Source organism: Dipodomys merriami, unplaced genomic scaffold (assembly GCF_024711535.1).
Source record: "Dipodomys merriami isolate MVZ:Mamm:240054 unplaced genomic scaffold, mDipMer1.0.p SCAF_29, whole genome shotgun sequence".
Lineage (NCBI taxonomy): Eukaryota > Metazoa > Chordata > Mammalia > Rodentia > Heteromyidae > Dipodomys > Dipodomys merriami.
This window is the reverse complement of record NW_027204381.1, coordinates 4,361,011-4,372,894: the sequence shown is the minus strand read 5'-3', so window position 1 is coordinate 4,372,894 and position 11,884 is coordinate 4,361,011. Positions and strand designations below refer to the sequence as shown.

Below are 11,884 nucleotides of genomic sequence, written 5' to 3'. Positions count from 1 at the left end.
ATTTGTGGCTTGTAAGGCAGAGCCTTAGGAACTTATAAGTCTCTTTGGGATTTGAAATTGTGGGTCCTAATGCAGTAGATTTTCATAGTAGTTAGTGTTAAGTGAAAAAAAAGTATTATTACCAAGATTATTACATGGCATTTCCAAAACTGACACTGACCAATCCCAGAACTGATATTAGTACTTCAGGCATTTTTTCCCCCTCCATCCTATTTGCTGTTTTATGGCTAGGGAAGGACATTTTGGGAACACTGAGGATGTTCTGCACCTACCTACTGTTCCTGAGAATGGAGCATCACTGGACAACTGATGAGTCAGCATGGAGAAGATGACAGTGTGAGAGCAGTGTTTTTAGCAGTGTTTTTACCATTTGGTTTGAAACTGGTTGGGTAAGGGAAAGAGGACAAAACCAAGCATTGGAAAAAGGCATGCCAAAAAAAAAGTAGCTTAATGATACAGAGAATCCTGTTTCTGGACAGAACAGAGGTTGCTGAATAACAGCATTGTTAAAAACCAGGAATAGACTATTGAGGCCTTAATTAATTAGCTTCTGATTCAGGGGGGACAGACACTATATTCATACAACTCAGGAAACTTTTAGGAAGATCTGAGATACGTGATTGGAAGAAGTCTTACCATACTATGAACTTACATGGTCATATTAATAATCAACTTAAAAATAATTTTGTTCAGATACAGAGAGGCTACTATTTCATAAGTCTGGTAATGAATAATTTTTTTCCCACAATGTCACCCCTTTTATTGTCACCCTTTCATCCCTGCCCACAAGTTACATTTTCCACATAGTGTCTACTGAATAGCATGATTACATTTGTTCACCCTTCCTCATGTTAACAACTTTCTTTCCCATGTGTCAAGTTATTAGCGATCTGAATTCTGAAGGAAAAAGCTACAGGAAGTGACAGCTAAGGCTCTAATTTACACAGAGCTTTGTAAGACTGAGCACACTTGTATGATTAAATGAATCATAACTAAGACCACTGCCTTTCTAGAACGGAATTATTTGAGGTGACAACTCTGGTCTGGAACAAAAGTACAGGAGACGCTTTGCAATGTACACTAAAGTCAAGAAAATTTTGAGGGTGGTAGAATAGGAGAAACCAACAGTCTCCCACCCTACTCTTTGGCCATCCTCATTCCAGCAGATGTGACCTATTCCTGCAGTCAACCGAGCTGCCAAGTGTCAGATTCCAGGGATGACAAGAGCAGCCCAGTGTTTGCATGGGTGTTTCTCATAGCCACTGCATGACAGGTATTTGAGGAGCAGCCAGGCATGCCACACTTGGTCCACTGTGCACAGCACATCCACACTGTGTCTGATGGGGCCACGGGGATCGTACTCAAAGGATGAATTGTGTGGAATACATACAATCTGCTAGGCCTGGCTGCTTTTATTCCTACACGTTTGTGCCTCCTTCGAAGTGGGCAGCACCGGGAATTCGTGGTCATGCCTTCTGCTCCCCGTGATCTTTGCCTCTGTCTTGGGAGTTTTGTTGTTTCTCTTAGGAACAGGTGCGCGCACTTCCGTGAGGGAGCCGCCGCCGGCAGGGGGCGCGCGTGCGCCTTGGCCTCCGGGCGAAGGCGGGGTGAGGGGGGGCGCCCGGCGGTTCAATTAAATTCACTGCGAACAAGATGTAGTCTTGGGAATTAAAAGATCAGAGCGGGCTTAAGCCGTTCGCTGCAGTGATGGGAGTTAGCGAAGATACAGGGGATGAAGAAGAATGGGGAAACCGTCCTGTCCGCCTCTGCGCAAGCCTCCTCCTCCTCGGCTCCAGTCGGCAGAAGGCCTGGAGGCTGTTCATTCCCCTGGAAAGGAGCTGGGAAGGAACGCAGTGCTCAGCTCCACCTTGCGCCACTCTTCCCAGTTCAGGATGTGAGTCAAAAGGCCCCGGCGGTCCTCAGGCCAGATCTTTGCTGGGTCTGTGGGAATCGCCCCGAGCCCCTCTGCGGCTCGGAGGGGCGGTGCGCGCGCCCTCGGGCCGCCAGGTGGCTGGGGAGTTGGGGTGGGGTGCGGCCAGAGCCCTTCCGGCCGCGCACCCGCCCCTCCCGGCGCAGGGAAGTGGTGGATGGCCGCTGCGGACCGAGGCGCTTCCCGCCGCGCGGCGCTCTGCCCGGCCTTCCCAAGGCTGACCCGGTCAGAGCCCCAAGCTCGGAGCAGGTTATTCGGGCCGAGCCCAGGGTGGGCTGGTTTGGTCTTCACAGTGTCAGAGGTGTGAGCCGCTGCTGGACTTCAGACTCTCCAGATTCCCTCCAGTCACCCCCTTCCTCCTTCCCGGGGGCAGTGTATGACGCACAAGTGTCCCTTCTTGCTCCCTGGGTCAGTTCGTGAGATGTCACGACTTATCCGACCCCTGCCCGAGGTCTGACAGCTGAGGCCACCGATCTCAGGGTCCAAGCGCTGGGAGCACTCCCCTCCTCCCCTCCCTCCCCCCCCCCACGGGTCCTGCCATCCCGCCCCGCCCCCCGGGCGGCGACCTCTCCACCCTCCCCATGCCCCGCCCCTGTCGCCGGCGGCCACCACCCCACCACCAGCACACAGCACACTTGAGCTGCCCTTGTCAGTGGCCTGGCTCCCGCGCACGGTCCAGTGGCCGTGCAGCTTGGCCCTTGTTGGGCAGTGTGCTCCAGGACTGTCGTCCCTGACCAGGTTGGGGCCAGGAAGACCATGATTCCTCTGTCTGGCCTCCCTACAACCAACTTGTGGCGGGTTTTGTTCCTGGGATTGAGTACTGTCGGTGAGTCAAACCCGGGGCCAGGAAGGACTGGGGATGGAGGAGGGGGTGAACCTGACCCTGTAGGAGGAGGACTCTGAACATGGATGAGGAACTTAATTGGGTGGGTGGGCCTACCGCTTGAGACTGGCTCTCCCCCATCGTTCCTCAGCCTGGGGTACTGTTGGCTGATGGGGATGGCCGCATCCTATGGCAGCAACAGCCCGTAGTTTGGGTGTGGGGTAGGGGGTGCCAGGGGATAAGGCCATCTTCATCTCCAGGTCCAGACTGGGGTACTTGTGATATGTGGTACCAGAACCATTTCCCTCTCCACCCCCCACTCAGCAGAGCTGGATGAGCTGATGTCTCCACGAGACACTGACTAAAGAGCTTAAGGATTTAACTCCAGACCTCTCTCTTCCACCTACCCTTCCCCCCAACTCAAGCCAATGTGAAACGTTGGTCCCCAGCCTCGACATGGACGCCACCTACTTCACTGTCGATTTCCCAGCCCCGTTCCTGCGCTTGTCCCCTCCTGCTTCCTGCCCTGGAAATCCAGGGAGGTGCCCCCAAAGAATGGCCATGAGGTCATGGACACAGGAAATGGAGGAAGGATTGGGATGCCTAGAGGAGTCCTGTGGTCACATCATACCCCCAGACTCATCGTACCCAGCCGGAACAGGGGAAGAGGAAGGAGTGGGAAAGAGTGGAGCGAGGAAGGGAAAACCCTAGAGCAAGTGCTTAAGCAGTGCTGGAAGCATTGGGGCCATCTAACTTTAAGAGTAGCTGCGGGGGAGCCCATGTTATATCTTAGGGAGCAAGGACCTAGTAGGAGCAAGCTTTTCCATTTGCTGCCTTCCGGACTGCTGCTGCTGCTGCTGCTGCTCCTTGGGTCTCCATCAGGGTCTGGGGGCATCTGCTTTGACCCATTTCTCAGTTGGAGGAATCCAGAGCAGAATTGGAAGGATGAAGAGTGAAAATCACGGGCTGGGAAGTTGGCTCCGTTGTAGAGTGCTTGCCTCGCATGCATGAGGTCCTGGGTTCAATTCCTCAGCAGAAAAAAAAGCCGGAAGTGGCACTGTGGCTCAAGTGGTAGAGCGACTAGCCTTGAACTGAAGAGCTGAGGGACAGCGCCCAGCCCAGAGTTCAGACCCCACGACCGGACCCCCCCCCCCAAAATGTGAAAATCAGCTACCATGATGGGGAACTCTTAGCTCCTTTACCTAGAGTAGTCTACGTACCAGTCTATTCAGGGTATGAAGTGTTCATATCCCCAGACAAAGGAGTCTTCTGAGTATCTCCCAATCTCCCCAAAGTATACAGCTTCCTGCCCTCTAGACTTGGTATACCTGATCCAGAACCCCTTGGCTTCCAGCTCTGCCTTTGCACCTGAAGCCTCAGTGCCTTTTTCCCTCCTACATTTCCCCTAACTTTCCAATCCCCCTTCCTGCTGGGATACGGGGTCTCCAACAAGGGAGGAGAAGCTGCATTTGCTGCCAGGCACCCTCGGTATCATCTGCAGGTTGACTGCAACCCTTTTTCTAAACCAGTTTCGAACCTCAGTTTGGCACACTGAAGGTCAAGTTCCCACAGGCACCATGAGGGCTGCCCAGCTCCCACTGGCCTTGCATGGGTTAAAATGGGCTCTGGTCTGCTGGTGTGTGACCGGCACCCTGCCACTGCCTCTCTTGGTCCATGGGTTCCTCCACAGCTCAGTACTGCTGCCCCTAGGGCGTGAGAAGCCTGCTGGGGGAGTTTCTCAGAGAAAGAGGGGGACTAAAAATAGTAGCCCTGGGGAACACAGCGGGCCCATTTCCCTATCCTTTGGCCCTGTCCTGTTCCTTCACTCTGGTCCCTTGCTTCTGCTGCTCTGGGGTGTCCTTCCCTCAGACCCAACAACTCCCTGGAGAACCCAGACCAGTTTGAAAGACACTTAAACACAGGGGAGAGAGACTACAGCCCCCCCCCCCCCACTTCTGCTCTGGTTTCCTACTGAGGGTGTAAAACAGGCTGACTTGGTGTGTCCATTAGTATGTATGTATTTGAAATGCAGTTATAAACACAGGACCTGGGAGAGAGGATGGAAGCGGACCCCTCCCTGGTGACAGTTTTCCGGGAGGAAACAGATACTGGCCTGCCCAAAGGCTCCAGGTGTGACCAGCGTCCGTCTTGTGAGCCAGGTCTCCAGGGGGCTTTGAGCTCCTTGAGGCCCAGGGTTGTTTTCGCCATAGAGCCTCCGGTCCAGCGGCCCCCATTGTCTTCTTTCTTATCTTAGGGCACAAGTTTCCTGCCCTGCCCACAGGGACTGGCCAGGAAATGGGAAGGGGGGGTTGCTGGGGAAGGATAAGGAATAGGAATGGGGGGTTTCTGAAGCAGTGGCAGTGGTGTGCATCCTGGATCCCTGACCCTTAGAATAAATCTCAGCCCGGCTGTACAGGGGCTCAGAGCTGAGTGGCTCGGTGGCCTCGGCCCCGCATCTGGGTCATCTCTCACCTGCAGGAGGTGGCATCTCAAATATGCGGTTACCTGGCCACCAGGGTCCTCAGGCTTGGTCAAGTACTAACCCAAAGGATTTAGTACTGCTCCTTTGCCCCTTTGAAGGATAAAAAAGACAGCAAATTGAACTCATTGAAACTAACACCCCAGACCTCCCCTGCTCTAGAACAATCTGGCACCTGTCAGACTCTCAATGCTGCCTGTAATTCTGTGCAACCTAACAGATCCCAAGCGCCCTGACCCCAAAAGGGCTCTCTAGAGCTTTCTGTTTCTTAGCATGGCAGTCAACAGATGGAGAGAGGGTAGCTGGGCTGCTAGGATCTCTCCTGCTACCAGTGGTTCAGAAGGAGCCGAGGGGCCGAATGGGTGTCTGGGCTGCTTCATAAGCCGCTGCTGTCAGGTGGAGAACACCAGATGGAGTCCTGGTGGCCGGGTGAGGTTGGCCACTTTTCCTTACCTTTAGCCCAAGAAAGGAGATTAGGGGAGCAAATGTACTACATAGATCAAGAGTAGTAGACCTTGAGGTGACTCATGCTGGTAATCCCAGCTCCTCAGAAAGAAGGCTGAGCTCTGAAGAGCATTGTTTGTAGCTAGTCCCGGGCAGGAAAGACATTGAGACTGTATCTCCAATTAACCACCAAAAAGTTGGAAGTGCAGCTGAGGCTCAAGTGGTACAGTTGATAGCCTTGAGGAAATTTAAAAAAAAGTCCCAGGACAGGCACACATACACACACACAATAGATCTGCCCTTGCTCCTAAGATCTTCCTCTCCTCGTTGGAAATCTGCTCCCTACCCTATCTTGGTGCAAAGGATCAATGCCGTGGGATGTGAATAAACATGTAGGAATGTGTCTCCATGGCTACTGTCCTCTCTCATTGCAGAACCTTCGTGGGTCTCATGAGGTAGGTTCTCAGCTGAACAGGAAGCCCGCCTTCTGCCCTTCGTACTCACTTTCCTCCCTTTGTCTCCAGTGTCCCCATCTCAGGCCCAGTTTGAGCTGCATGTGCCCACCGGCCTCACCAAGTTGCAGGCGGTAGAAGGGGCAGAAGTGGTGTTCCCAGTCTGGTACACTATGCCTGGGGAGATGCCTGATATCCAGCCATGGGAGGTGCCCTTTGTGATCTGGTTCCAGGAACAAAAAGGGAAAAATTCAGACCAGGTGAGGGAGAAAGCTTCCAGCCAGTGAGTGGCAAGCAGAGGTCCTCAGCTGGGGATGGAGGGAAGGGCTGTGGACCGGAGGAGGGGTGATCAAGGGCTGGGGATTTGGGAAGGAGTTTCAGGGAACACCAAGTGTCCACGGTGTATTTGTTCTTATCTTGCAGACTTCCCCAGAGATTTCTTTCCCCACCCTAGATTCCCCTAGAAATCTAACAATCAAAGCACCACAAAAGCAGACATTTGCTTGCTATGGTGGAAGTGGATGCTGGAGCCATTCATGATGAAAAAGGAAAGGCTTAAGGCAAAAAAAAAAAAAAAAAGAAAAAAGCTGAGCTGTTTCTGTGTTAACATTCTCCATACTCCTCCCCCCCACCCAACACTGGAGCTCCCCCAACGGGAGCCATACCTCCACTTCTGTCTTCTTACTGGTTCATTAGAGATGAGAATCTCCCAGACTTTGCTGCACCAGCTGACTTTGAACATTGATTCTCAGATACTCAGCCTCCTGAGTAGCTAGGATTTACAAGCATGAACCACCAGCACCTGGCCATTCTCTGTGCTTTGGGTAGTACCAAGTACAGGCCACTTCGATTCCTAAAGGTACCTCTATACCCAGAGGCAAAGGGAGGCTCCAATAACCTCCTGCCTTTCCATGACACACGAGGCCATCACTTGCAGAAATTCCTCCCAAAGGTCCTGGAAAACAAGTTCAAGAAAGTCATTTGATGTTGAACTTCATGTTTATTTGTTAGCTTTTTAAAGGTATTTTACCTTCATTAACTTAAAGGTACAACATAACCCCCACCACCACCACCCCCCACCTTCCATTTATATAAGTTTCCAGGTTTACAAAGCCTGGATCGCCTCTGCAGTCTAAATTTCTTTCATATATATTCCCTGTTACATTATCTTCCCTTCTCCTATTATGGCACCCTCCTAAACACACAGTGCAACTTTTGAGAGGAAACCACAGCTGCTCTGTCTATAAGACCTGGTACAATGAGCGTGTGGCTGGGGCTGAACGGGAGCTAGTTCAGGTCAGAAGGGTGGGGGCAGATGAGGAGCCAAGTGAAGGCCAGTTTGGGGGAAGGTAACTGGCTAAGCCAGCAGGGACAGGGCATCACAGATAATAACAGGAGGTGTCCTGTGTGTGCCTCCTGTGTGTACCCTTCCCCTCAGCTGTTGTCATATATCAATGGGGTTTTGTCAACCACAACATGGCGGGCATCTCTGGTTTACAACATGCCCTCCCGGAATGTGTCCCTGCTCCTGCAAGCCCTCCAAGAGAAAGACTCCGGCTCCTACCGCTGTTCTGTGAATGTACAAGACAGTCATGGCACCAACTGGGGCAACAGCGTCAAAACCATAGAGCTCAATGTGCTGGGTGAGTGAGAAGCAACCACCTCCCCGCTCCCCACACAACCACAGCAGGTCAGAAGGTCCCCATGCTTCTCTCCCAAGGGAGCTGAGTGTAATTCTTGCTGGTGGGAGGAGAGAGAACCCGGGGCCCCACTGGGTGTGGGTTTTAACTTCTCAACCATTTCTTAGTTCCTCCAGCTCCTCCATCTTGCCATCTTCTGGGGGTACCCCGTGTGGGGTCCAATGTGACCCTGAGCTGCCATTCCCCAAGGAGTAAACCTCTAGCAGAATACCAGTGGGAGCGGCTACCCCCATCCTCCAAGATTTTCTACCCACCAGTTTTAGGTGAGACAATGTCTGCCGGTGGCTGTGTGGGGAAGGGGAAAGGGAAGAGGTACTGGAGGGACTCCATGGGAAAGACTCAGGAGGAGGAGGATGTGGGGAGCAGGGTGAAAATTAGGGTCCAGTAGATTACAATGGGATAACTTCGTTGAACAGCTAACTTACAGTTTAACAAGATGAATTATCAGGACATTGAAACATGTTTCCTCAGAGCTGGAGGTGAATTGGGGGAGGGGCAGATGAATAGAGAGAGGAAAGATGGGAGAATACAGTCTTACCACTCAGAGTGAAAATGGAGCCAGGTAGCTTGAAGGATGAGTAGGGTTGGGTGGAGGAAGAGGAGGAGAATGCTGGGAGGGGTAACTTTAATCAAGATGCATTATATTCATAAACTGATCTCTTTAATTGAAACTCTTTTATACAACTACTTAAAATATTTTGGGGAGAGGTGGGGGGGGGAGAGGGGAGTCATGGGGCTTGAACTCAGGGCCTGGGCTCTGTCCCTGAGCTTTTTGTTGTTGTTGTTGTTCAAAGCTAGTGCTCTACCACTTTGCGCCACAGCTCCACTTCCAGTTTTGTTGTGGTTAATTGGAGATTAGAATCTCACAAACACATACCTGAGCTGTTTTCTAACCATAATCCTCAGATCTCAGCCTCCTGAATAGTTAGGATTACAGGTGTGAGCCACCAGTGCCAGGTGAAAAAAAAATTTTAATGGAAAAAAAAAAGGTGGCTCACACCTATAATCCTAGCTACTCAGGAGGCTGAGATCTGTAGATTGCAGTTCAAAGCCAGCCTGGGCAGGAAAATCCATGAGTCTCTCATCTCCCATAAACTACTCAGAAAAAGCTGTGACACTGTGGCTCAAGTGGTAAAGTTCTACCCTTGAGCACAAAGAGTCTCAAAGACAGAGCCCAGGCCCTGAGTTCAAGCCCCAGGACCAACAAAAAAAGAAAGGAAGGAAGGAAGGAAGAAAAAATTATGCTCAGTTTTCTGCATATAGGTTCCTTACTTATAAGGATTGGACAGGTATACAGGTTTATGTTAAGGTATCAGTTGGGAGCAGTAAGGAGTGGAAATGGAGGTAATGGGCTAACAGGTCGCAGTTGGGAACAGAGCCCTGCACGCTAGCTGTGATGCATTTTTCCCTGCATCAGAAGACAGCTAGGTGGCAACTCCCAGAGTCAAAGAGGATATTGCAGAGTCAGGACAGGGTTGTTTTTCTCACCTGGGGAAGAAGGTCTCTGAGGTGATAACTAAATTTGTGTCCACAGATCCTGTGCGTGGGTCTTTAACCCTCACCAACCTTTCTAGTGCCATGTCTGGAGTCTATGTCTGCAAAGTCCAGAATATAGTGGGAAGTGCCCAGTGCAATGTAACTCTGGAAGTGAGCACAGGTCAGTGAGGGGTAAGTGTGGTTAAGGAGAAGTGTGGTCAATGGTGAGGGTGGTTTGCAGATGGAGCGTTGGAAGCCTGTCTGTTGACATCTCTCTTTATATCAAGGGAGGGAGCTTGCCTTGGTCAAAGGTTTGTAATGTTTGGTCAGTGGCCTCTTTCTGCTTGACCACCCTCCATCTCCCTTCTTTTTTTAAATTAAAAAAAATTATGCCAGTCCTAGGGCTTGAACTCAGGGCCTGAGTGCTGTCTCTTAGCACTCTACCACTTGAGCCACAGTTTCACTTCTGGCTTTTTTTGGTGGATAATTGAAGGTAAAAGTCTCATGGATGTTCCTGGCTTCAAACCATGTTCCTCAGATCTCAGCCTCTTGAGGTAACTAGGATTATAGACATGAACCATCAGTGTCTGGTCCATCTCTCTTCTTTTCTTTCTTTTTTGTCAGTCATGGGGCTTGAGTTTAGGGCCTGGTCACTGTCCCAGAGCTCTTTTGCTCAACGCTAGCATTCTACCACTTTGAGCCATAGCACCACTTCCAGTTTTCTGGTGGTTCATTGGAGATAAGAGTTTCATGGACTTCCCTGCCCAGGCTGGCTTTGAACTATGGTCCTCAGATCTCGGCCTTTTGATTAGCTAGGATTATAGACATGAGACATAGGATTATAGACATTGTCTGGCCCATTTCCCTTCTTAACAGTGTTAAAAAGAGACTATTATGTGGTCATGGGGTACTGAAACTGAAAAGGGTAGGGTCCATCTGGGGATTCCTGTCTGACGTGAAGCTTTTTGCAGAGTCTAGGGCCGCAGTAATTGCTGGAGCAGTTGTGGGTACCCTGGTTGGATTGGTGCTGCTGGTTGGGCTAGTCCTCTTGTACCAACGCCGGGACAAGGCCCCAGAGGAACTGGCCAATGATATCAAGTAAGTGTTCCTGGTCTCTCCTAACTTCCTAACAGAATCTGGGAATTCGGCTCCCACCTAATGGAAGGATGGGTAGTTAGTAAAACATCATTTCTCTAGGAAGTTATAAAGGAAGGAGAGAGGGCTTGGAAGAGGGGAGGAAGAGAGAGAGAGAGAGCCATTAAAAGAGAGAAATTCTGTGTGTGTGTGTGTGTGTGTGTGTGTGGAGAGAGAGAGAGAGAGAGAGAGAGAGAGAGAGAGAGAGAGAGAGAGAGAGACATAGATCATGTAGAAAACCCTCTTCTTCCTTCTGCTTCTGACCTCTTATTATTTCCTTGATAACCAGGGAGGACGCCACTGCTCCCCGAACCCTGCCCTGGACCAAGGGCTCAGACACACTCTCCAAGAATGGAACTCTTTCCTCTGTCACCTCAGCACGAGCCTTCCAGCCACCCCAGGGCCCTCCTAGGCCCAGTGTATTGACCCCCACGCCCAGTCTCTCTAGCCAGGCCCTGTCCTCACCAAAACATCCCAGAACAAAAGAGGCCTCCCCTCAGCCAGTATCCCTGACCCCTGGGGGAGTTTCCTCCTCTTCCCTGAGCCATATGGGTGCTGTACCTGTGATGGTGCCTGCCCAGAATCAGGCGGGGTCTCTAGTGTGACAACTCAGGCAATCATTGGGCAAATGATCTGGTGTCTCTCCTTGTATCCTGTAGCACAGAAGCCTGGGTTGGGGAGGGTAGCCACATTCCAGGCTTCCAGTCCTCTGCCCTCACCATGCTTGACTGTGAGACAGCTGGGTCTCAGTAAGCCCAAATGTCCAGGAGGTCAAAGGAAAAGAAGAGGAAAACCTGGGGATCAGAGAGAACCTCCCCCCCTCCTCCATCCCTCTGTTTGTCTCTATGAAGCCAGCTGAATGCTGAGGAGACTGGCTACCCTCTAAGGACTGTGGAGATTTCCAGTCAGTGAGTCCACAGGCCCCCAGCATCTGTACCATGTTCTTACCTAATACTATCCTTTGTTGCCACTCCAGCTTTTAAACTGACCTGTTGAACTGAAACCTCGTTGTACAACTATTTAAAGATCATTTTTTTAATTGAAAAAAAAAAGATAAACATCTTCTGCTTGCTTGGTTGAGTGTTGTTGGGGCACAGGTTAGGGAAGACATTTTAAAAACTGAACTTGAATTGTGATTTTTGTTTTGCAGATTTCAATAAAGATACAATGCATTTGTATAAAATAAGTATGAAGTTTGCCTTTTCTAACTGAAAATTCTGAGAAATCGAGCTTCAGGCATTTGGAAAACAGAAGGATCTATTTTCCAGGCTGTGTACCCGAGAGTCTTTGTACAGAGCCTTCCACCTTTCTGGCTTAGCAGAGCCCTTTCTTTAGTCATCTTTTTATTTTATTTTTTGGGGGGGGGTGGGGAAGTACTGGAATTTGAGCTCAGAGTCTCATGCTAGACAGCTGCTCAACCACTTGAGTCATGCCCTGAGCCCTAGA

The 11,884-nt window shown here is 50.7% G+C and overlaps 1 protein-coding gene across 1 annotated transcript; it reads left to right on the top strand.

Annotated features, from left to right (window-relative positions):
- Window positions 1–2,556: 2,556 nt before the first annotated feature.
- LOC138838838 (endothelial cell-selective adhesion molecule-like) lies at window positions 2,557–11,618 on the top strand. Its single transcript, XM_070038217.1, has 7 exons — window positions 2,557–2,756; window positions 6,201–6,388; window positions 7,567–7,771; window positions 7,936–8,091; window positions 9,363–9,485; window positions 10,276–10,402; window positions 10,728–11,618. The coding sequence occupies exons 1-7, from the start codon at window positions 2,687–2,689 to the stop codon at window positions 11,041–11,043; spliced, it is 1,185 nt and encodes a 394-aa protein (XP_069894318.1). The 5' UTR covers window positions 2,557–2,686; the 3' UTR covers window positions 11,044–11,618.
- The last annotated feature ends 266 nt before the right edge of the window (window positions 11,619–11,884 follow it).

Coding starts and splice junctions, on each gene's coding strand:
- LOC138838838 (XM_070038217.1), top strand. CDS start 2,687: ATGATTCCTCTGTCTGGCCTCCCTACAACCAACTTGTGGCGGGTTTTG. Junction 6,389..7,566: donor AAGGGAAAAATTCAGACCAG/GTGAGGGAGAAA, acceptor CCTTCCCCTCAG/CTGTTGTCATATATCAATGG. Junction 7,772..7,935: donor CATAGAGCTCAATGTGCTGG/GTGAGTGAGAAG, acceptor ACCATTTCTTAG/TTCCTCCAGCTCCTCCATCT.